A 21098-nucleotide genomic window follows, 5' to 3' on the forward strand; every position below is an offset into this window, starting at 1 on the left:
TCGCTGAGTATATACATATTAACAGTTAACCAGGTTGGAAATATAGAACAAAAGTTATAAGTGCTTTAGCAGTGACGTCTGACCCAGTGATTTATCCCCCACAGTTCACACGATATTCGTTTAATATCGCGAGAGTTCGCACAGACCCTCACTACGTAATGTGCCGTGCTGCTTATGGCGGCGCTGGTGACAGTGCTGAAAGCTGTTGGGGTGAGTTTTTCTCTATATTTATTAAACGTTGTGATGTCGCGTAATTCTCACACGGGTATATGAACGTAAGAGCTTCCGACATTTGCATTTATATAACTCTTTCTAAATATCAGTGCGTGTTTTTGAACAGTTAAACGGTTTAGGGTGGGGGCAGTGTTTCCTCTGCGTGTGCTCTAGCGGTTTAGCATGTTAGCAAGCGCATTACTGTTAATGGGGAAGAGTCGCTTCAAACCATAAAAAAAACGTTTGCACTTTGTTTTTTTTACCACATCCGTTTTGAACGATGATTTGCAACGGCCACTTGTCTAGAAATGAACCGCGCAGTCCAGCATCCAACGCAACAGCGGTGGTCTAGCGTGACCCGACAGCCGCCACCGTGCGCCTTTGTTGTCGGGCTGAGTGATTTATTTTAAGCCCAACTGGATCATAGTCTGTCCCGCTATGTCGAACGTAGTTACTTAAATTAAACAACTCAAACCCCCTTTTATCAGGACGGGGAAGAGTTTGCCTGCTTTCCAAACGGATTACTCGTAAAAAAATTGTTTTTCCATTGTCGCCATAATCTGAAAATAACAAGAAACTTGGAAATAGTGTTTTTCCGTTCCATTCTTTTATTTCTGGCCCTGTAATTAAATTCGATAAAACCGTTAAACCCCATTTTATAATGAATATAGCTTACTTCAACTTCTATTACCCCAGTAACTTTAATTGAAATCGGAGAAAGAAATTGCTATTTGTAAGGGCGATACAATTCTTAACACTTTTCAGGATTTGCCAAAATTGTCCGAATAAATAATGTTTTTTTTTTTAATAATGTGTTGGGAATTTTCTACGAGAAGTCATATTCTCTCCTCACAAAATGCACTTTCTGATATGCTCGTCGTAGTTCAGTCTTGTCTGAAATGGCATTGCTATTTCGCTAGTGATTTTGTCTTTGGATGAGCTCCAGATGGATCCACTCCCAGCTATTGCTCAAGCGCTGTTTGCCTCACTTGGCTTAATGTCCTATTTTTTGTGTGAGAGTGTGTGTCTAATATGCTGTAGAAATCTGCAATATTTTTCTAAATGAAACGTCTGAAAGAATAAAACAGTGTTTCCGATATACTTTGTAGCTTTTGATTTGTATTTTTGTGGCGCTGTCAAACGCAGCTGAGGTGCACGCGCTCGAGGGTCTCGACGTCACGCGCATAGGACTATGAACTTCGTCGCTGTAGGCGGTATCAATGCACTTGATTTCCACATATTTTTCTTGTTTCAATATTGGTATGTTTACAATACTTTTTAATGTATTTTAAATGGGTAGTTCAGCCAAAGATTAAACTGTTATTTACTCGCCCTCATGTAATTCCAACACTCCTGGTAATTTGTACCCCCATTTTTTTTTTCTTTCATATGAAATCGACAACTTTTAAAGTAGATATTGCTTAGAGTTTAGTTTTTTTTCATCCATACAGTGACTATTAAGTTTTAAATATGTTAAACAAGATATATATATATATATATATATATATATATATATATATATATATATATATATATATACACATATATATACATATATACACACACATATATATACATATATACATAGAACAACAATATATATATATTAAAATATTATATTCAATACTGGTTATTATATGAATTATTTAAAGGGAATGTTTCTTTAATTGTCACTGGAACCATGAAGGTTGCAAATTAAGACACAATGTGCTCCTAAGGTTTTTCTGACATAGTCATAGCAAGAATTTGACCTCTTCCCCATTTTTATAAATCAGCATGAAATTAAATTAAACTATTTTCTAAATGCCTATTCTTAATGTTTAAAAAAATATGTTAATCATAATGTCATAACTTAATGTTAAAATGGTAGACTCCTCTCTGAAGTATGCAAGACTTCTCTGGTCACTTATTCTGCTTAAACCTGCTCCGGAAAGCTTAAAAGGTTCCATCCAAAAATGAAATTTGTCATAAATTACTCACCCACCTCCTGTCGTTCCAAACATGAAAGACCTTCATTAAAGGGGGGGTGAAACACTCAGTTTCAGTCAATCTCATGTCAATCTTGAATACCTATAGAGTAGTATTGCATCCTTCATATCTCCGAAAAGTCTTTAATTTTATTATATTTATAAAAGAAATATAGGCTGTACCGAGTCTTTCCGGGGAAAAAAATGAGCGCCTGGAGGCGTATCGTGTGGGCGGAGCTAAATAATGACGAGCACGCACAAAGCGGTGACGTCCTCAAGCATGGAGAAGAAAACGCTACCCTAAATAAACCATGGCTATTAATCAGATTCAACTAAGTCATATATGATACAGAATCAGATCTGGAGGCTGAAATAAATTGAACAGCAGAAACCGCAACACCAGGACGTCCGTCTCTGTGGTATGTACTGTATTTAGTGGCCTGTCAACATTTGTGTGTGTTTACTCGCAGTTTATGAGGACATGATTCGGTTTATGGACTATTGTATGCAACTAAACCTTAGCAGTAGCGAGCAAAACGATTTTGCACGTCAGACTAGTGTAACGTTATACATAGAACAACAATGGAGTAACCGTTAGCACATTTGAATGAAGAAGCACGCTTTCTGAGAACGCTAGGTTTATATTTGTGTGGTTTTACAATAAACAAACTGACACCTATAGTGGTCAGCTAAACAAATGTATTTAAACACACACCATAGATCGCATGCTCCATTGATAAATTAACTAACGTTATACACAATCGTGTTGTTTACTGATGTTTACTCACGCGATGATAGCCAACAGTATAGACATTTGAAGCAGTTTTACTCACCGCCTGTTTCCAAAACACGACCGTGAACCTTTACCGCTGGGACCGTTCCGACAAAAACACACTTCTTTGGTAACTGTTGATTTCGTGAAGTCCTGTGACAGCAGTGACCGTGGAGATCCACTTTTGCGACATGACTGAAACGTGATGTTGTGCCGCTTCCCGTCATTTCTGCGTTCAAACCGGTTCAAATGCAGCGCTGCCTTCCCGGAATTCAGTGCTGAAACGTTGAAGTCGCTTGATGTCACCCATAGGAATAAAGTGGAGCGCGGCGCGACAGAAGTGTTCACAGACGAGTGGATCTGCACCTGAGAGCAGTGTTTATGGGGCGTGCATTTCCTCTCTCGCTCTAGTCACGCGCGCGCGCGCACCCTTCCGGGAGAAGAGCCCCTACGGCCCATACAAGGACCTTCCGCTTTATCGACGTCAAGCAGACCCATACTCGAAAAAAAACGTTCCGAAACTTGTGAGAAACCGGAAGGAGTATTTTTGACACAGAAATACTCCATCAAACGTCCAACTTAGTTTTTGAAACTTTGTCTATGTTTAGGATGGGAATCCAAGTCTTTAACAGTGTAAAAAGCTCAGTATGCATGAAACAGCATTTCATCCCCCCTTTAATTTTCTAAACACAAATTAAGATATTTTTGATAAAATCGGGTTCTGAACCACTGATAGGAACCAACACCCTTACCACTGTCAAGGCCCAGAAAATGTAGTACTGACATTGTTAAAATAGTGATTGTGACTACAGTGGTTCAAAGTGTTCTCGTCAGGAGCCAGAGAACCTGGAAGTGCTTCCCTGACATGGAAGAGTTCATCATGGAAAGTATTCTCGTAATAACATTAAGGTTGAACCACTGTAGTTACATGAACTATTTTAACAATCTCTTTACTACCTTTTTGGGCCTTGAAAGTTGCTTCGACATTTGACGTATCTCAGTTTTTTTTGTGTACAAAATTGGCCAGCTAGGTAAGATGTTGTTGTCTTCATACATTTTTAAGCCTCTTCTTGATCCATCATATCAAGTAGTGAACTGGCCTATATATCAAGCTCTTTGATCCTCCTACCTCATGTGTAATAGACCAGAGGGAACTGAATGATTGGCATGCTGGATATCTGCAGTTGTTGACCGCTTGAATTTAATGTATTCCATAAATACTCAGCCAACTGCTGGTTCACGCTGAGGCTTGTTGATCCTCGTGTGTTTTCAGTCAGCTGCTCTTCTCTACACCAGGCCACTGAGGAAACTTTATTTTTAGGCCTGTGTATCAACAGCAGAGTAACATGCCGTTTTAACCCACGTTAAATGAAAGTGACTTTGGATTGTTTGTTAAATCATGTCTTGAGGGTGTGTTCAATGCTGTAGGGGTCCAAATTAGACCAGAATTTGGTTAATATAGCTTTTGTTACACTAGATGCATTTAATGTACATGTAACTTATGTCTCTAATAAAAAAAAATGTTTTTTTTGTCTTCCCCCAAACAGTATGAAGTGAAACCGAATTGATTTTTGTACCATCTGAAACCTACTTCAAGTTCAGATCATCTATCGGTCAGAAGAAACGTCAAGGAAAAAGAAAACATAAAGACCCATCCCAAAACGACCCAACGGTACAACTCTGAAGACCAAGACGAAGAACTGCACTGCTACAAAAAGAGAAAACTAAAGCAACACGAAGCAACCAAACGAGCAAACCAAAGATTTAAGAAACAGAACCAGGCCGCAACAAGCGTAGCAAACAACCATCAACGTTAACAGCGAAGGCGAGACCTGATCTGAGACAAGAAGTTTGTGCCTACTCAACAGCTTTGAAAAAGCACACGTCCCAACGCTGCGCCAAGCCCTCCTCATCCTCCCCGCACCTCTTCCTCTTCTGGGGTGCGGAGAGGGCTGCTGTCTGCTAGTCTTTTCAGTTTTGACCTTTTTCTTTGTCAATTGCAGACCGAATCCCTCCTTCCTGATTTTTTCCCCTTCCCGTGTTCACCTAGTCTTTTTTTTTGTCTTTTGTTAACCTTTTTTCCAAAAGAAGTGTTCATACACCTGCACTTGCCTTTTTATTTGAATATCTTTATTTTTTTGTTTTGCTTTTTGTCCTTTTTATTTTTTTGCAACTTTTTGTAATTAGAACGTGTGCCAGAGAGCCGAACCTTACAAGTGTGTGTGCATGCGCGTGTGTGAGCCGAATCTGAAGCATCGATTAAGTGATTGATTGGTCCAAATCATTACAGCCTTCCAAGACAACAGAACAAGGTAATTCATGCCAGACACTCCTACTTCAATTATTTTCCTTTACCTAATGAATAATACTGATTTGTCTGCCTTATTTTGATTCATACGGTATGCCTTTTCATTTAAAGGTGCCCTAGAATGAGTTGACAGAATATGTTAAATTGTTCTCTGATATCTACATAGAGGGTATGTGGCTTATTTAAGGGCAAACATTGTCCAGATGCAGTTTTACACGTTTACACCAGATGCGTGCGAGAGAGCTCTTGTGGATATGGTTGCCAGATTGCAGAAGTTTAGGTAAAACACCAGATAGTATACGTTAGGGGTGTGCCAAAAAATCGATTCACAGAAGAATCTAGATTCTCATTTGCAACGATTTAGAATCGATCTGAAATGACCAGGAATCGATTTAATAAATTAATAAAATCAGCTGGCTGTTCGTCTCCATTTTGTAACTAGCCTATACGCAACGTAGAGTCCTGCAACGGCATAAAAGTGGTAAATTGTGACATTTATAAAAATCATGGGCGGGGATGCGGGCGGATAATTAACTCTGTGCGGGCGGGTAGTAGTACGGATGAAAAATATTTGCAATATTTCTGTGACGAGGTGGGCGAGCGAGACCGGGGCGTGATTGTGAATGAGCGTCACCTGCGAGCCACACAGAGTCCTCTGAGGGAGCTCAGAGGCATATAAGGACGAGAGATCACCAGACCTGGATTTGACGTTGAGTTGTGTTTACGTTTTATTATGTGTGTGCGTGTGGCAGTTTTCCGTGAGGGGCTGCCCAAGTTACTTTCGTTTTGTTTGGTTAAAGTTTTTTAAATGTTCGCCGGTTTCCACCTCCTTCTTCCCCCTCGAACATACTGTATTACAATTTCTATGTCCAAATTACCATTACACATACACGCAACAACGCCGCAACAGCCATTTGAACCATTACCTCACCACCACTGCGACAGTGCAACTTTTGTTGATGCCTCTCGTAGCCCAGTCGGAGCGAGCGTTGCAGGAGTAGCAATGGATAAAGTAAAAGCAGGGCCGGCCCGTGGCATGAGTGATTTTTCCGGTTTTATTACTGCTACTTTTTATTGATATTATTTAGAAATATTACCTAAAACAACCTTAAACTCTTCCCAGACCACCGCATCAATCTCCTCCTGCCCAGCGAGTGCTTTAGTGTGTCCGATATTGAACGCGCGATCAGTTTAACGTTGGGAATTTGTTGTTGCGTCGCCTCTCGCACATTTAACAGACAGGAATGTGCTTGTTTGCTCGCGCCAGTGAAAGCTGGAAAGTTGCCTAATTATTTATGACGGATGGCCAATGTGTCAAAAAGACCGAAGCCCTCTGATACAGGAATAGAAAGGAATAAGGAGGAAAAGGCATTATCTAAATATGAATGTTTGCTAATTAATTCCAGTTATTTTTATCTTAAACTTTATGTAAGCAACTGTTCTGGGTGATCAGAATCTGTAAAAAAAAATCATGTCAATTGTTTATAAACATATATCATTTGTTTAATAGCCTAATGTTTTTACTCAGTTGTGCAGTTGTAAAGGGCGTTTGTAAAAATTATTTTCTGAAATTAGTAATGATATTTATATACAGGTTTATTTAAAATAGCTCAAAAATAAAATGCACACTAAATATAAAAATTTCAATTTAATTCATGGTGAAAACACGAGCATGCATAGTTTAGTGGAGGATATACGTATACACACATTTTATATATATATATATGTATGTATGTATGTATGTATGTATGTATGTATGTATGTATGTATGTATGTATGTATGTATGTGTGTGTGTGTGTGTGTCCTTGTTTATATTACATTGTATAAAAACCATTACCTCTATGGAGAGTCCCCACAAAGATAGTGAACCAGACGTGTGTGTGTTTGTTTATTTTTATTTTAAAAATTATAACACAACCAACATATAAAAACCTTGATACAAGGGGCACCAAGTAAAATCTTGCCTAGGGCAGCAAATTGGTCAGGGCCGGCCCTAAGTATAAGTAAAGTTGGTGAGTGGAGTATATGAAATTGTTGACAACGAGTCTTTAAAGGCAGAGCCTCTTTCATTAGCCCACTCATGACGCTGTTGATGTTGAGAGGTGCAAGATAAAAAATAAAGCATTTTAATTTGAATGATTTTAGCGTGTGATTTATCGTGTGCACGGGTCGGGTAATGGGCCAAATATTATTGGGTCTGGGCGGGTGCGGATTCAATTTTGATATCTGCAAAATTGAATCGCTTTGAATCGAAAATCTTCGGTTATGATTCGAAACTCAAATCGGTTATGAATCGAATTGTGACCTCAATAATCGGAATCAAATTGAATCGTGAGATGGTAAAAGATTCCCACCCCTAGTATACGTGTTCTTTTCACAGAAAAGCTCTGATTGGAGGATTTAAATTACTGAAATCTGACAACTGCAAGCACGAATTCTCTTCTTTCCTCCCGACAAAACCAAAACCATACTATCCGGTGTTTTGGTTATACAGGGTGTCCGCGGGGTTTTAAAAAGTATTAAAAAGTGATAAATCAAAATTGTCAAATTTAAGGCCATTAAAAGTGTTAAATGTGGTCTCATAGGTATTATTTTTTTCCAAATTATGTATTATTTTTTCAGACTATCAGGTGTCCTATTCTGATTGAAATTCTATCTGCGTTCGCGTTATTTCATTTAGATATGGGCTTTAGCATATCTGGGCACATAATCAAAGATCTTTCGTCTCCGTCTCAACGTATGTGTGATGCTGACGTCATATTCAGCGGTCGTTCGGCATCACCTCAGAACACTGCGCGCTCAACAGAAAGTGGCTGCATGGCTTACGTTTTATTTTAAACTTGCTTCAAGGCATATCTTCAACGACTGTCCCCATAAGAGCAATCTTAAACGATTTATATAAAGTCTAAAATGAACAAAAAGAGTTGTGAGAGAATGAGGCGCGATCCATAGACAGTATATAAACAGTGAGATCCGCGTGTCTGTCTGCTCTTAAAGGGACAGCAGCCAATAAAGCTTCCTGTCAGGGAACAGAGAAAATGACTCGCTGCTCTTGACTAAATAACTTTTGTAGCTTTAATAAGGATTAACTATTTAATTTATAGTTTATGCAGTGCAGACTGCATATAACTTTGATAACTGTATTAAATTTCTGTATATTTCCTAACTGTTAAGACAGGAAGGGCAGGAATAAACATGACATTTATTATGGGTTTATGTTAGCATTGTTTTAAGTTTACTTAAATTAAAAACTGTTATATTTTTGAAGCCTAATAATGAATGTAAAAAAAAAAAAATCAGTAGCTGTATTAATATTAGTAATGCTGGCCTTCATTCAGAAAAAGATGCCATTTAAACAAGTATTTAAAATATACTGTCTTTATGTTGTTTCTACATTAATTTGATTAACTGTGAAATTATTATATTAAAAAATTTATTAAAAACGTACAAAAACTTTTTTTTAAATTGCGATTAATCACAGAGAAAATGTGTGATTAATCTAGTTAAAGTTTTTAATCGATTGACAGCACTAGTTTTTAGTATTTTGTTTAATTCAACAACTTATCACAGCTATAGAAATGTAATATTTGGCTCAGGTTTTGTTGCTGGAAAAAAACACTAAATCATTTAATTGCTGAATTACCAATTATTAATTGAAATCAAATGTGTATGCAGTAATGCTTCTCCTTAACCAACCTTTGTGAATGTTGAGATCTATTTTACTGTGTCTGAATGATAACAGATTTCCTCCTGGTGTCGATTCTAAATCTATTCTTTTTTGTATGTTATATATGTCTAAATCTGTGTAAATAATAGAAAGGTCCCTGATTAACACTTGCAATTCAGTGTCGTGATGGTTTTAAAAAATATTCTGAAGGTAGTAAAAAAGGTATTAAAAAGTAGTAAATTTAACTTAAGGATTGCTGTATATACCCTGTTATACATGGTACTTGGGAGTTTCCTATTGTTACTGTACTTGTATCTTGTTATCTAGACAATGCTGTCTCTAAGAAACTTTCAATTTAATCAGAAATTGTTTAAACAGTCAATAAGTGGATAAAATTGCTACTTGCAGGAATACAGTTGTAAAAACCCCTTTTTCCAGTTTAAGACACTGAGCGACGCTTGCTTGAAATGGGCAGAGCAAACGAACAATTTTGAATTAAATTGTTGCGTTATCTAATTATCATCAACCAAGGCTGGTGTTTCTGTGGTGTTTTTCATGCATGAGATTTACATAAGTAGGAGGCAATGGTGTTTGAGACTCACAGTATGTAATGTCCATGTACTGAACTCTTATTATTTCACTATGGCATTCTAGGGCACATTTAAAGCTAAAAAGGCTGAACATGTGTTGCTTTGCTCCAAAAACTAGTGAACTGCCTTGTAAGCAGCATCCTAAGTGAAATGGAACGAGTTTAGCATTAGCACCTTGCTAAGCTGACAAAACAAACATAATACCCAAAGTCTGACTGGACAATTAAACTTTATGTTGAGATTTCTGAATGAATGAAAGTAGGGATGTGCCTGAAGCTGAATACTGAGCGTTTTACGTAGCCTCTAAAGGGATGTGGTGATGGGAAACATACAAGATTGGAGGAAGAATGTATATTTTAATGCCTTTTGCATTCTCTCGCAATTGCACAGTTTGGTAATTGTTGTATGTAGGTTGTGAGCATCAGGGAGCTATAATCAATTTGCAGGGTATTGCAATCACTTGCACACTCACTTTCAAATTTGGATAACTCGTGTATAGGGCACAGCGGTACTTACCACACATTTTACGAGGTATAAGATTTGTCAGTGACGCTCAGCATCTGATGGACACCAAATCCTTCAACATCGTCCTATCAATTATCTCTCCTTACTATCTTTATCTGATAAGTGTATGTAATGTAACCGAGTACCACAGCTAGGCATCATGCATACATAGGGCATCTTTTTATTTCTTTTTTTCTACCTATCATTCCTTAAAATGCTGCCTATGAAGCTCACTAGGTTTTGGAACTGATATAATTTAAGTTTAACATATAATTTAACTGGCAGTTAAAGTTATGAAATGGAGAATTAAAGGGATAGTTCACCAAAAAATGAAAATTGTCATTTAGTCACCCTCATGTCATTCCAAGCCTGTAAGATTTATTTTCATATTGGAATCAAAGATTTTTTTATTGAAAGATCTACATTTGATTTATTCAAATGGCTGCTAGGGACAGGCTCCAGAATGTTAAAATGCCCAACTCTACAGCAGAAATATATATATTTTTTAACAGCCTGGTACAAATTTTTTTTTCTTTCTTTTTTTTGTTGTGTATATGGCTAATTTTGCCCTTAATGAGAACTGTGAGAACTTTTTTTTTTTTTTAATAACTCATTTGATTACATTTTAAAAAGCCTTAAAGTTCTGCATAATTAATGGCGTTGCCACCGCCCCACATCCTGCCCCTTTGGCCATTTTCTGTTATCCGGGAGTGATGCTCGGTGACGCGTTGCCAAGATGGCAACGACCAGCTCGACCCTAATTCATGCTTCAGAATCCTATTGGTGATTTCACAGGCATTATGTCTATTTTTTTACAGTCTATGATTAAAATGCTTGATTCGTAAGAATTACTTTTACAATGTATTTTTGTGCTTTAAGGTGAGTTATGATTGCATGGACTTAAATCTTAGTTTTTTTGTTTAGAAGATGAACAAAAGTCTTTGGAACAGCATGAGGGTGAATAAATGACAATTTCCATTTTGGGGTAAACCTTTTTATTTCTAAATTCTTATGAATGTACTGTTTTTTCCACTCATTTTGTCCTGTTTGTCTTGTTCAAAATGTGAATATTGAGTGAACTAAAGCTGTGCTAAGTTTTATTGTTTACTCAAGTGCCAACCTAATGTAGTTGTTCTTTTGCACACTTTGCGGTTTTGCAAGACTGAACAATTTTCCTTCTAGTTGTGCATAAAATACTCTCGATATGTTTTTACTGAGGGAAAGAGGTCATAAGTACTTCTAGAAGAATTTATTAGGTCTTGGCCCAACCTTTTGTGCAGATGAGGCACACTTGCATGTTGTCTGTAGGGTCCTCACCCCAATACATTCCCACAGCCCTCTGCTGACCCTACTGTGCTGCTTTGATCACTGGCTGTTCTTGTTGCCTTTCCCTCAGTTTATTTTCACAGCTTCCCTCCTTTCTTCACCTTTGCAGAAATCCAGAGGTGTTTTGTTGGGTGTGTAACCAAAAGGAGAGGGGAGAGGGAAGGGAGGAGCTGCAACACGACGACTGAATTTAAAAACAAAATAAAATCTAGACTCTGGGAAACGGCTTAATCTGATCAATCCCAGGCGTTGTAGATTTGGCCACTGTGAATGGGAGAATTATGGGTAGTCCCTGGAAAGGTTTTGTCGAGTTTACCTTGCCGGCGTCGCCACCTGCAGCTTTTGTTAGTGCTGACCTGAACAGCACCTCGCCCGTCGGTCTCAGCCTGTCACCCTACGGCCGTTCCGTAAGTGCCCAGCCATCCGCTATCCACCCTACTTTCCCCCACTCTCCCGAACTCGACTCGTTCATTGAACATCCACTGTTGCCCCTCTCTGTGCTGTTCCTTTACCCCATCATCCTGATCTGCAGGCTTAGGGGCTGGCCTCGATCACTTGCCATTGTCACTTCACGAGCAGCAATGAGAGGTGGTGAGGCAAGAACGATGATGTTGGTTTCGCTAAGACTAATTTAGCGGCAGGTACAAATGTGTTTTTTATTTTTTTTTACTTTACTCGTACGATTTGGCCACTATTGAACCGTGTCTGACTGACAGATAATGGGTAAATGGATATAAGATTTTGTCTTCAGACACTGAGTAATCTAAAGCGTTTATGGGTGTATAAAGTCCTGTATCTGTTTCGATGTAATGGCCCAGTGGTCGAGGCTGGTCAGAGTCTGTGTCATCTAACCATTTTCTGTTATCGTGTAGTCTAGTAGTGGCATTCCCAGTTGCTTCATCAAACTAATACATTCTAATTTTCCTTGAGCATTTTTTCCAGCACAGGGAGGGGAATTAAAGTTTAATGAATAGGTCACTCTAAAACAAAAATAATGTACTGGCACTCATGTTATTCTTAACCTGTATAACCTTTTAGTTCTGTAGAACAAAGATAAAAAAAAATGTTCCGTCTGTACAGTGGGCCTTGTTCATGAAACTTTTGTAAGTGAGTAGATTCTGAATAATTTGCACCTAAAACAGACCTTCCAGAGAACTCAAACACGTTGTAAATCTCAGATTTGATACTGCACTCTCATTGACAATTAGAATAGTCCCTGCCCATGAACTACAACTACGTAAACCACATTTCCAGGAACTATGTGGGATTTTCTGGACTTCCTTCTTTGGTTTGGCCTGTGTCCACCAAAGTGTTAATAGCCAGCTGAAAATGCACAGCTAGGGGTGCTTGAGCACTTTAGAAGCACAACGTTTTTTCCAGTTAAAAAGCTTTGGTTGCTGTAATATGGAATATCCACAGAAGTAATTTTACAAGTATCTGATTTAGCCGATAGTTTGTTTTATCAGAAATTACTGAATGTAACACTGCAATAATACCAACAATATTAACTTTTCCATTGCTGTTCAGTCATTGTAAAAGTAGAGATAGTTGGTTGTTGTGGTATTTGTCCCACCCCTCCTCCCCTGTGATTGGAGAAGCAACCAACCATCTATATCTATACTTATTTTCCAAGCAGTAGTATCTGGGGATATATCAGAACTCAAGAAAGCAGCTTCAATTCGAGTTCTATCACTGTGAGAGCCAAATACGTTTAACCTTAATAGTTAAAGATGCAGTCATCAGTTTGCCTAAAAGAATATGAAACATTCAATTGTTTTATGCACCAGTTATGTAGAGAGCTCACAACATTTTGAAACTACTATCACTTTAAATAATCTGAAAATTTGCATCAGAATCGCTTGAGGAATGATCTACACAATTAGTTCTGCTTATGTTTTATGATGAGGCCCAATGAAAGTCAGTGGGGTCAAGGGGTTTTGGGTTAAAGTTCTTATTGTATTCCTGAGAAGAAAATTATTTGAATCAGACGATATGTATGCATTTGAAGTATTTTAGACATTCTCATGCTTTAATGCACAATTAAACCCCTCTGACTGAATGCACATTTTACATGCTTTTTTTTTTTTTAAACCCATCACTAAATTTTAACCAGGATTAATTTAGGTTTACAATGCTTTTGGGAAACGTATATGTATGTTTAGGGTTTTCAAAATTAGCATTTCAGATTTATCAAATGTAGTTTTCAAGAAGTTCCTCTTTCTTGTTGTCTGAAATATTACAACTACCTGCTAGTTATTAGTAGTACCTTTTAAAAAGAGGCAAAAGGAGTATTGGTGTATTTGCAATTTATTTTTATTTTTACTTCATCTAGCTCGTCACAGTGGTGTGATAGCCTCATTGACAGGTTTATCTATTTATTTGTACAGAATTGAACACTCCGTAAGGTCCGCGCCGATGCGTTTTTGATGCCATGTATTGGCTCTTCCTATTTGGTGATCCTTCATTAGCTAGGTTTTTTTTTTTTTTTTTAAATCCACTCCCCCTTTATACCCCCAGTGTCCCACCACCCCCTACCTTCACCTCAAGATGGAGGCCTCTGATGCCCCTGTTGCTGCCCCCACCCCCTCCACCTCTACCTCAAGCCAGCCAATCCCCCGCTCTGCCTCAGTTTCGTGCCATTCCTCACGCGCATTAGGGGGCAAAAAGCAAAAACGGACACCCTTGTATCAGCGATCAGTAAGTGGTCATGATGGGACCGTGTGTGCTGGCTTGATGTCCTCACTTGTCAAAAGAAAACCTGACACTATAACTGCATGCTTGGAGTTTTCAAGCTCTGTTGGCTTTGTGGAGCTTTTTAAAGCCAAAGTATCTGAATGTTTTGATTTTTGTCTAACTTTGTAAGTGAATGGTCAGCAGGCATGTGGCCAATTAACTATTTGTGGATGAAGTAATCCAGAGAGACCTAGTTGTAACTGAGTGTGGTGACGAGTTTGTTTGCGTGTATATTCTAATATATAACTACATGCGTGTGAGGTGGATTAAATGCATGAACGCAAGTTCTAAGTTTAAAACGAAACCAGTAGAATTTGCGTTTGTGAAGTGTTTTCTTCACTGCTGTGCAAGTTTTAGCTGTTTTATTTTTGTCAAGGAGCCAAATCGAGCAGGCCATACAGAAGAGAAACTCACATCTACATGCAACAGTTTTTCCCCTCATTTTAAAAAATGTCATCCCATTTTACCATTTCCACACTTGTTCTGATCTATTGTGGAACTTTCTAAATATATCAAGTGAATTTTTGAACATGTCTTATTTCTCCATAGATGAGTTTTGACCCCAGTCTGCTGCATAATAATGGCCATGGTGGATTTGCCAATGGAACGAGCATGGGAATACGTGAGACGGGAGTGGTTGAAAAGCTGCTTACATCATATGGCTTTATTCAGTGCTCTGAGAGACAGGCCCGTCTCTTCTTCCATTGTTCTCAGTACAACGGAAACCTGCAGGAGCTTAAGATTGGAGGTAGGATTGAATGGGGTGGGGAAAAAACTCCAGGAACTAGGGCTTAGTGGTATAACTAAAAACAGTGTATTTATTAGCCTTTTGACTAACCATTTTGGCCACGTTCATTACCAAAAACAATTACCCATACAAGAAATTGAATCACCATTATGAATAATATTATAATCATTACAACAGACAGTTTGTACTTTCACAAAAATGAATTAAACCTAGCCACTCTAACAATTTTTTGCTACCATAAATCTGAGACTATTATCTCCATCGCCATTAAATTGTATATTGTTATCCAAAAATAATTGTCTTCATTTTAAAAGGACAGCAGTATAATTTAATCTTGTCTGACAATTTGAATAATGTGTTTTGTCGGGGTCTAAAAAAGTTTGACATTTTGTGCTCTATAAGCATTTCCCAGATTTCTATGTACACTTGTTATATACAACTATACTGTCAGTACACCATAGTTATACAAATGAACAAGATCTATACTAGGGCTGCACGTTTTCAAGTTTTTCATTAACCGTTAACCGAGGCCCTTAGCGGTTAATACTCGGTTAACCATAGTGTGCGTCAGGATTATTTTTAGTTTATTAATTTGACGACCACCATCTCCGTAGTGAACGCGCCTATAGAGAGAATTGCACATCATGGATTACATAATCAGAGAGTAGCCTATTTCTTTTCGTTTTAAATTGTTAAAAGACATTTCAAGTTTCTTAAGATCTATTTCATGTCTGCGAGGCGTACGCTGAGTTTCGTTAAATTAGGATGAGATGCGCTCCAGTTCACGAGCAATGCAAGTGGCCGCGAGGTGAGGGCGCCTGCACGATTAGGGCATTAGTAAAATATGCAGCCGAGAATGATTCACACAGACAGCGTTTGACTCACGCGGCTGCTGAGCCTCTCCCGGCAGAGAGTTCAAGCATCTGTGGACTCGTCCCTTCAGCTCTGGCCATCTTGCTTTCAGTCCGCGATTAGCTTTTTTGTTTTCTTCATTACAGTTAAAGTAACGTCTGCTTTTCTCTAGTCATTCACAAGTTTCTCACTTAAAACTTTCTTTCTTCTGCTCCGTTATGCACAGCGCGCGCGGCTCGCGCTCTGCTTCTGCCCTAATGCGACTTATAGTCCAGTGCGATGTTTGTTATTTTCCTCTTCATGACGCATATTTTGACTGATGCGACTCATACTCCGGAGCAACTTATAGCCTGAAAAATGCGGTAAGCACTGCATTGCAATACTTGCATTTTGCCCCGTCACTCTCATTTTTAAAGTGCTCCCACGCTTTCTTTGCCCGCTTAGAAAGCTGGTCATGACTTCTTCTTGTGGATATTACAAATGTCTGGCAGCGCTCTTGCGGTCTCTAGGGGTGCAAACATATATTACAACTAAATTCAAAGCACGTCATTGACGCCACTTAACCGAGTAAAATGTTTCACTCGGTTACGCAATTTTTAACGGTTAATCGGTCAATCGGTTAACCATGGACACCCCTACTCTATACTTTTTTTTACCATTGAAATGGATGGGTACCGATAGAGAAAGATAAAGCTTGCAACATACTTTATCATTTGGATTTCTAGTGGACAACATTATAATCGCAGCCTTCATCATCAATTCGAAATGGCTGATTCAATTAGAGATGACCACAAATTATTTCAATATACTACACTACAAATCTGTATTGTCAGGATTCAATATCGACAAGCCCTAGTAGGAATCTTAATGGAAAAATACATGCAAGTAAATATTTTGTTTTGCTTCCAATAAAAGTCAATTTCTGCATTATTTATTCCATGTCATGTCTGTCTCGTCACTTTTCAGATGATGTGGAGTTTGAGGTGTCGTCTGATAGACGCACTGGCAAACCAATTGCGGTGAAGCTGGTAAAAATCAAGTCAGAAATGTTGCCAGAAGAGCGAATTTCTGGGCAGGTGGGGCCTGACTTGCACGCCTCTCCTTTAACTGTGCTGCATGGTTTTATTCATCCAGTTAAGGAACACATTTTACTTTTGTGTTTTATTGTCCTTGTCCCATTAATGTCTGTCATTGTTGGGGATTTCAAGCTCATTTTTAATCCATATTGATCAGGCAAAAACGCATACATCACTGGTTTCAGTGATCAGGAATAACATCTCGTAATCCTTAACTGACCTGATGCTATTGCTTTGTTTTGTGTGGGTTTATGATGAGCTTGATTTTGTCTGTGTTTTGTGGTCTTGTTGGGGGTCTTTTCATCCTCATTTAATATGCAATTGTGGGAGAAACAAATCTTGATTTGTTGTCAATGTCAAGTCTGTCAGTTACATTTAAATATTCAGTTTATGACTGATTCCTTGAACTCAGAAGTAGTCAAATTTTAACCCTTCTTAATTAAAAATCTAGTTTACATGTTGATCATCTATGTTGAGGGTAGTGTTGTCACAATACTGGAATTTCCAACTTTGATACAATACCATGAAAAATATTGATATTTTCGATACCATGGGAAAACTGACACACGTTATTCAGTCAAGAGCAGAGAGTGATTTTTCTGTATTTTGTTTTTTGATTAATATAGCAGACACCAGCAGGCTTTGTGTGCGCACCACATTTAGTTAGGGAATTATTTAAATTATGCGCAATACAAGCACCATTTAACCAGAGGGAATGAGAAGTGAGTGAGAGGTGGCGGGTGTGTGTCAGTTTGCCATTGATAGAGAAGAGCGAGAACATTGTATCGATACTGCAGGAAAGGTATATTTCGAACGGTATCAATTTTTTTGACAACACTATTTAAGGGACCTTCTATTTAGCTTTTTAACATGGTTGGTTGATTGTTTCTCTTACCAATACAACCTCTAACCTAGTCTTGTCTGTCTGTACGGTCCTTTTCTTCAGGTAGTATCAGCTATCCCCTCTCACCTGGACGGGAAGTCTGCACCTGGCCAAGTGCCCACAGGCAGTGTGTGTTATGAGAGGAACGGGGTGAGTGTCATTTATCATCCTCTGCAGTGTCCTAAACATTTTAAATGTTTTCTTCCATCTCTTGTGACCATTTTTCCTTTTATAGATTCTCTTCTATAAAAGCACAATTAACTTACTAAACCTAGAGAAAAATGGACTTAATTGAACAAAAGAACAGTACTATGATGCATATTAGTCTGCATGGTGCATTGATCGTTGGTAGTTGGTGTTTCTGAAAATGTGTGGTTTGAATTTCACAGGAAGTGTTTTATTTGACATATACCCCTGAGGATGTGGAAGGAAACGTTTCTTTAGATACTGGAGATAAAGTCAGTTTTTACATGGAGACCAACAAGCAGTAAGTAGATTTTCCTTAATGTCGAATTGGTATAGATTAGATTTTTAAAAGATGATTATTTTTAATTATTGATGTGGATTTTTCTTTTCAGTACTGGTGCTGTTAGTGCTCACAATATTGTATTGGTAAATAAGCAACAGTCAAGATGTCAGGGAGTGGTTTGTGCTACCAAGGTAAGGATCTGATTCAAAGATAAGTTTTGTGTTTAAAATGATATAATGCCAAACATAATGGGTTTTTTTTATTGTTTTTTTTTTACATTGTTATAACGTGCAATTTTCAGAATGCAGCTGCAATTTGTTTTAAATTTACAATTTCAAAATTAATTTCTAATGCCAGAATTATTCATTTATGAATGCGCAAATTTAATTTAGAAAATATATATTATTTTATTTATTTTATTATTTTATTTATATATTATATTATTTATATAAATATATTTTTTTTTTACATTGTTATAACGTGCAATTTTCAGAATGCAGCTGCAATTTGTTTTAAATTTACAATTTCAAAATTAATTTCTAATGCCAGAATTATTCATTTATGAATGCGCAAATTTAATTTAGAAAATATATATTTTAATTTGTCTGCTGTTTCAAGGCGTTGATTGTGTCTTGCAGGAGGCCTTTGGATTCATTGAACGAGGGGATGTTGTGAAGGAGATCTTCTTCCACTACAGTGAGTTTAAAGGGGATCTGGAGGCTCTACAAGCTGGAGATGATGTGGAATTCACCATTAAAGAAAGAAACGTAAGCACTTGAGCATAAATAAAAGATTTAAGGTTAGGGTTAGATTGTTGATTATGATTTTTTTATTGGTCTTTTCTTAGTAACTGTAAAAAAAAATATTCACTGAAAAGTAACTAAAGGTTTTTCTTTCATACATTGAGTGAAATGCATGAGATGCATTGCTATTTCAAACAGCAACATAGAGCTTTCTCTTCGCCTCATAGGGCAAGGAAGTGGCCACAGATGTGAGACTGCTGCCTCAGGGTACTGTTATTTTTGAGGATATTAGTATTGAAACCTTCGAGGGCACTGTCTCCAAAGTTATTCCCAAGGTCCCTACCAAGAATCAGGTTTGTGAATTAGCTCTTGTCATTAGGCTTCCCAGACTCCCTTGATAACATTACCATATAGATACTGCTTGCATGTTAAATCGAATAAGACTACATTTGTCTCACTCAGAATGACCCGCTGCCCGGGCGAATCAGTGCCAGAATTAATTTCACTGACAAAGAGCTGCTATTTGGGGAGAAGGACACCAAGTCCAAAGTGACTCTGCTGGAGGGCGACCATGTCCAGTTCAATATATCCACCGACCGTCGGGACAAACTGGAGAGAGCGACAAATATCGACATCCTCCCTGACACTTTCCATTTCACTAAGGAGACCCGTGAAATGGTACATCCTCAGAACTTTATCCGTGTGATTTTCTTGCAAGGCTTTTACTTTTGCTAATGTTAGCTTTGTTCCTCTACTTGTCTTTTTGTACAGGGTGTGATAGCTGCTGTGCGTGATGGTTTTGGCTTCATCAAATGTGTGGACCGTGATGCCCGGATGTTCTTCCATTTCAGCGAGGTTCTGGAAGAGAGCCAACTGCACATTTCTGATGAAGTGGAATTCACTGTTGTCCCTGTGAGTTCCTAGATTATAGCCAAACTAGTACCACTTTTGTTACTGATTTTTCTCTCGGCTTCAATAAATTAAGTTTTTTTGTTTTGTCAATTTGATGTCCGACAGACATCCTGCGGTCTAAATTTTGGAATCAGCCTTTGATAAACTCAGATTGGCCAGTGGTTTATACTGTAAACAAAGCAAAGGCAAAAGTCAAATTGATCTTACATTGCCTCAATCCGGCTTTAAAACACCCCCTCTTGCCTTCACCAGGACATGCTGTCAGCCCAAAGGAATCATGCCGTGCGGATCAAAAAGCTGCCCAAGGGCACAGTGTCGTTCCACACTCAATCTGAGCTGCGTTTTGTGGGGGTGGTGGAGAAAGAAGCCGTGCCTGCTATCACTAACAAGAACTACAGCCCCAGCAAGGTCAAAGAGAAGGTAAACCAACTCTTGACTTCCTAAAGATACACTACTGTTCAAAAGTTTGGGGTTGGCAAGCTGTTTTGAAAGAAGTCTCTTATACTCACCAAGGATGCATTTATTTGATCGAAAATACAGTAAAACAGCACTATATTGTGAGAGATTATTACAATTTAAAATATATTTTCACATGTAAGTAATTCCTGTGATGGTAAAGCCGATTTTTCAGCAGCCACAAAAATGCTGCTTAATTTTTTGTTAAAGGAACTGATGCATTTATTTCAGGATTGTTTTAAATAGAAAGATCATAAAAACATTTATTTGATATAGAAATCTCTTGTGACAATTTAAATGGCTTTACTGTGATTTGTTCTATTTAATGTGTCCTTATTAAGTAAAAGTATTAGCTTCTTTCGATATCATAATGACCTCAAACTTTTGAACGATAGTGTAAATGTAGTTGATTTTAAGGCATTTCTTTACGTGTGAATAGGCCTTTAAATACACATCTCTGTGGTGTAGAACCACAAGTCATAAGTAGAATGAGGGACTTTGAACATGGAGGAATTCAGTTGCTCAATTTTTCAGGGTTTTTCCTGCATAGAGAATTACAAGGCCACCGCCTCTGTCAAATTTTGTGCCTTATCTGGCTGTCGACAACTGACGGGCAAGTCAAATGCTCAGATTAGTCGTGATGTTCATAAGAAAATATATATCATCCTTCAGCAATCATTCTTATCTTATGATTTACTGGTACAAAGCAATCCGAAGCTGTTCTATAGCTGAATGTGAGTGACAGAATATTTACATTGTTAAAATAAAATAGTGAAACTTGCATTCCTTCCACTGCAGCTGTCAATCATTTTCTGTTTAAACATCGGTGAACACCAAGATGATATATTACCGTTATTATACTCTCTATTATCTGTAGA

At 37.9% G+C, this 21098-nt stretch overlaps 1 protein-coding gene across 4 annotated transcripts in view; it reads left to right on the forward strand.

The window, feature by feature from the left end:
* Nucleotides 1-76: 76 nt before the first annotated feature.
* The window catches only part of csde1 (cold shock domain containing E1, RNA-binding), a 30681-nt gene continuing 9659 nt past the window's right edge, over nucleotides 77-21098 (forward strand). Inside the window, exons 1-13 of one of the 4 annotated variants that reach the window (XM_067413892.1) lie at nucleotides 77-210; nucleotides 4500-5264; nucleotides 11458-11755; nucleotides 14631-14829; nucleotides 16648-16814; nucleotides 17704-17790; nucleotides 18030-18127; nucleotides 18219-18300; nucleotides 18748-18876; nucleotides 19080-19205; nucleotides 19315-19530; nucleotides 19624-19764; nucleotides 20017-20184. In XM_067413892.1, the coding sequence (XP_067269993.1) occupies nucleotides 11630-11755; nucleotides 14631-14829; nucleotides 16648-16814; nucleotides 17704-17790; nucleotides 18030-18127; nucleotides 18219-18300; nucleotides 18748-18876; nucleotides 19080-19205; nucleotides 19315-19530; nucleotides 19624-19764; nucleotides 20017-20184 (1539 nt within the window). In that variant the 5' untranslated portion in view covers nucleotides 77-210; nucleotides 4500-5264; nucleotides 11458-11629. Of the gene's footprint in view, nucleotides 211-4499; nucleotides 5265-11457; nucleotides 11756-13865; nucleotides 14046-14630; nucleotides 14830-16647; nucleotides 16815-17703; nucleotides 17791-18029; nucleotides 18128-18218; nucleotides 18301-18747; nucleotides 18877-19079; nucleotides 19206-19314; nucleotides 19531-19623; nucleotides 19765-20016; nucleotides 20185-21098 lie in introns of those variants that run through there. The other 3 variants (XM_067413891.1, XM_067413893.1, XM_067413890.1) reach the window with 3 other exon arrangements.

The sequence above is a fragment of the Pseudorasbora parva genome, chromosome 13 (genome assembly GCF_024679245.1).
Source record: "Pseudorasbora parva isolate DD20220531a chromosome 13, ASM2467924v1, whole genome shotgun sequence".
NCBI lineage: Eukaryota > Metazoa > Chordata > Actinopteri > Cypriniformes > Gobionidae > Pseudorasbora > Pseudorasbora parva.